This window comes from Bos javanicus, chromosome 3 (assembly GCF_032452875.1).
Source record: "Bos javanicus breed banteng chromosome 3, ARS-OSU_banteng_1.0, whole genome shotgun sequence".
NCBI classification, from domain to species: domain Eukaryota; kingdom Metazoa; phylum Chordata; class Mammalia; order Artiodactyla; family Bovidae; genus Bos; species Bos javanicus.
This window is the reverse complement of record NC_083870.1, coordinates 10472823-10476407: the sequence shown is the minus strand read 5'-3', so window position 1 is coordinate 10476407 and position 3585 is coordinate 10472823. Positions and strand designations below refer to the sequence as shown.

The window sequence follows — 3585 nt, the reverse complement described above, 5'->3', positions numbered from 1 at the left end:
ACACGACCTCTGTCTTAAACCCTAGACACTTAGGAATTAGGAGGTATCTACAGAGCCTAGAGGGGCTTCCCAGGTGGCACCAGTGTTCCCAGTGTTAATCACTCAGTCCTGTCCAACTCTTTGTGACCCCCATGGACTGTAGCCTTCGAGGATCCTCTGTCCATGGGATTCTGTAAGCAAGAATACTGGAGTGGGTTGCCATTCCCTTCTCCAGGGGATTCCCAAGGATAGAACCTGGGTGTCCCGAATTGCGTGCAAATTCTTTACCATCTGAGTCAGTAGGGAAGCCCCAAAGAATCCGACCACCAGTGCAAGAGTTGTGGATTCGATCCCTGGGTCAGGAAGATCTCCTACAGAAGGAAGTGGCAACCGGCTCTGGTATTCTTGCTTGGGAAATTCCATGCACAGAGGACCCTGTTGGGCTATAGTCTATGGGGTCGCAAAGAGTCGGACATGGAGCATACATGAAGCCTAGAGCTCTGCCTGACACTGTTGAACTTGAATGGATTCAATAATTGTTCAAATTCTAAGTATGATACTTAGTTTAAAATGTTTCTACCAACAGTTCTGTGATATTGTTATCACCACTGTATTAATATAAAGGTAAGGAAATTGGTCTTAGATACATTAATTCTTTGCCCAATATAAGTTAGTGTGTGATAGAAGTAGGATATGAGTCTAAACCATTTGACTCTAAAAGCCACACACTTTAGTGAGTAAAGAACATTTCTTCTTTGTTTATTCCCAAAAGAAATGAGCATGAGTGTGGCTATAAATCAGCAGAAACCTGAAGCAGATTGACCAAAAGAATCTGCCCAGTCTACTAATAACAGAAATCAACCAACTAGGTTCCTTATAGAATTTTTTTTTTACTTTCTTAGATACCATATATGACTTAATGAAGAAAAAGAATCACACTCTGGTGAGTGAGTTTACTCTTCAGGGTTTCTCCAGCTTCTGTGAGCACCAGTTCACCCTCTTTATCGTGTTTTTTGCACTGTACATGTTAACCCTGGCAGGCAATATCATCACTGTGGCCATCATCAGCCTTGACCGTCACCTCCACACCCCCATGTATTTCTTCCTCGGCATGCTGTCAGCTTCCGAGACTGTGTACACAGTCATCATTATACCCAAGATGCTCTGCAACCTTGTAGGCCTGAGTCAGTCCATTTCTTTGGCAGGTTGTGCCACTCAGATGTTCTTCTTCATCACTTTGGCCATCAACAACTGCTTCCTGCTCACTGCGATGGGCTACGACCGCTATGTGGCCATTTGCCATCCCTTGAGGTACACAGTTATCATGAACAGGAGGGTGTGCATCCAGCTGGTGTGGGGGGCCTGCAGCATCGGGCTGATTGTGGCCATGACACAGGTGACGTCTGTATTCAGGTTACCCTTCTGTGCCACAAAGGTGGCCCACTTCTTCTGTGACATCTGGCCTGTGATGAAGCTCTCCTGCATTGACACGACTGTCAATGAGATCCTGACTTTGATCATCAGTGTCCTGGTGATTCTGGTTCCCATGGGATTGGTTTTCATTTCCTATATCCTCATCATCTCCACCATCCTTAAAATTGCCTCAGCTGAAGGTCGGAAGAAGGCCTTTGCCACCTGCGCCTCCCACCTCACTGTGGTCATTGTCCACTATGGCTGTGCCTCCATTGCCTACCTCAAGCCCAAGTCAGAGAACAGCAAGGATGAGGATCAGCTGATCTCAGTGACCTACACTGTCATCACCCCACTACTGAACCCTGTGGTGTACACCCTGAGGAACAAAGAGGCCAAGGATGCTCTGCTCCGGGCCATTGGCAGGAAGCTTTCCTGATAAGATGGGCCTGTTACAAAGAGGGTCTTGGAAGATTCTATAGGGAAGAGAAAGTAAAGCAGTGAACAGCACCTAGAGTGAAAATTCTGGAGCCTACCATGCAGTGGTTGGGTAGAAGAGATAAAAGGATTATAAATCCAGGCCCTGGAGAAAGGGGCTCCAAAGTACAAGCAAGCCTGCCCCTGACAAGACAGCATAGATGGTATGGAGGATCAATATAAGAGTAATAACTTGATATGGGGAAGTACACGGATTGTATGCATAACCTAGGACAGAATGAGATCAAGATAGTAGAAAGGATTAATGAGGGGAGGCTGCTTCAAGGCAGTACTAAACCTTTAAATACATTCTATAACACTCTTTTTCGACATGAAGCTCCCTTTTATCCATTTAGAGTTACAAAGGCTTAACATCCAATTGAAGTCATTGTTTTGTGGACAATTCAAGTTCCTTGCATCTTAAACACCATAAATAAATAGCCGTCAGTGATAATAAACATCTATATAATTTACCAACTCCTGAAGTCTAGATCTTTTTCATGTATATGGCCAACCTGGAACTTAAGTTTTCAGGAATATGTAAGAGAAATATTTTTGGAAAATGATTAAAATTCCTTGATAATTTAATTAAAGAAGTAGCACCAAGTAATCATATTGGCATTTATATTTCAAGAATGCACAAGGATTGTTGGTGATAACATGTGTAAATAGTTCACTCAGTTAAAAAAAAATAGTATTGCCTTTGGAGATGCTTGCAGAATGGGTAAAAGTGGATAGGGAATGGGAGGACAAGAGAGAATCTACAGAAAGGATTAGTCAGGTGAGAGGACTGGAAAGAAGTGGATGTAAGGAAAGTGTCGTATGGTAAAAGAAAAAGATTTAAACCATCAACCCTATCGTTTCAGACCCCCAGGATCTGCATTAATATGCCATCTTTCACTAGTAACCTTCACTTCCAGTGCCCCTGCACGAGCCTGTCATCCAGTTCCACGCAGAACACCTAGTGTCTTGTGACTTCTCTCTTTCTATTTCATATTCGCGTGTGTTTCTACAGCTTACTGTCACTTCACGGAAATCCCTTACTGCCACCCTTAGTGCCTATTCAACCAAAGTGTACTCCTTTTAAAACACCAAACTAAAAGGATGTCCCTTTCATGAACTTTCTAATGAAGAAATCACCCCCTCACTCTCCTACCTCCAAACTTGCACATACATTATTATAGAGCGAGCATTTCCTATAATGTCTTTAGAAATGAAAGCTTGAAATGAATGAGTGATGTCATAACCAGATGAAGTCTTCATTAGCTGGACAGTTTAATGTTTGAGTTGTACCAAGCAGTGGCATTTTCAGAGGCTGTGTTCTCCTTCATGTTATTAATAATCTCAAAAATTAGGACTATGTTCAAATATTATAATTTCATAAATAGCCCATTGTGGTTCAATCTTACCCACATCTGAGCATTTTTCAAAATTTATGGTGGAATCCTGGAGAAGGCAATGGCGACCCACTCCAATATTCTTGCCTGGAAAATCCCATGGACAGAGGAGCCTGGTAGGCTGCAGTCCATGGGGTCGCTAAGAGTCAGATACGACTGAGCGACTTGACTTTCACTTTTCACTTTCATGCATTGGAGAAGGAAACGGCAACCCACTCCAGTGTTCTTGCCTGGAGAATCCCAGGGATGGGGGAACCTGGTGGGCTGCCGTCTATGGGGTCGCACAGAGTCGGACATGACTGAAGCAACTTAGCAGCAGCAG

The 3585-nt window shown here is 43.5% G+C and overlaps 1 protein-coding gene across 1 annotated transcript; it reads left to right on the top strand.

Annotated features, from left to right (window-relative positions):
- The first annotated feature begins 870 nt into the window (after positions 1 to 870).
- Positions 871 to 1828, top strand: LOC133245256 (olfactory receptor 10J1-like). Its single transcript, XM_061413194.1, has one exon. It carries the CDS (start codon positions 899 to 901, stop codon positions 1826 to 1828), a length of 930 nt encoding a protein of 309 aa, XP_061269178.1. The 5' UTR covers positions 871 to 898.
- Positions 1829 to 3585: the final 1757 nt, after the last annotated feature.

Coding starts and splice junctions, on each gene's coding strand:
- LOC133245256 (XM_061413194.1), top strand. CDS start 899: ATGAAGAAAAAGAATCACACTCTGGTGAGTGAGTTTACTCTTCAGGGT.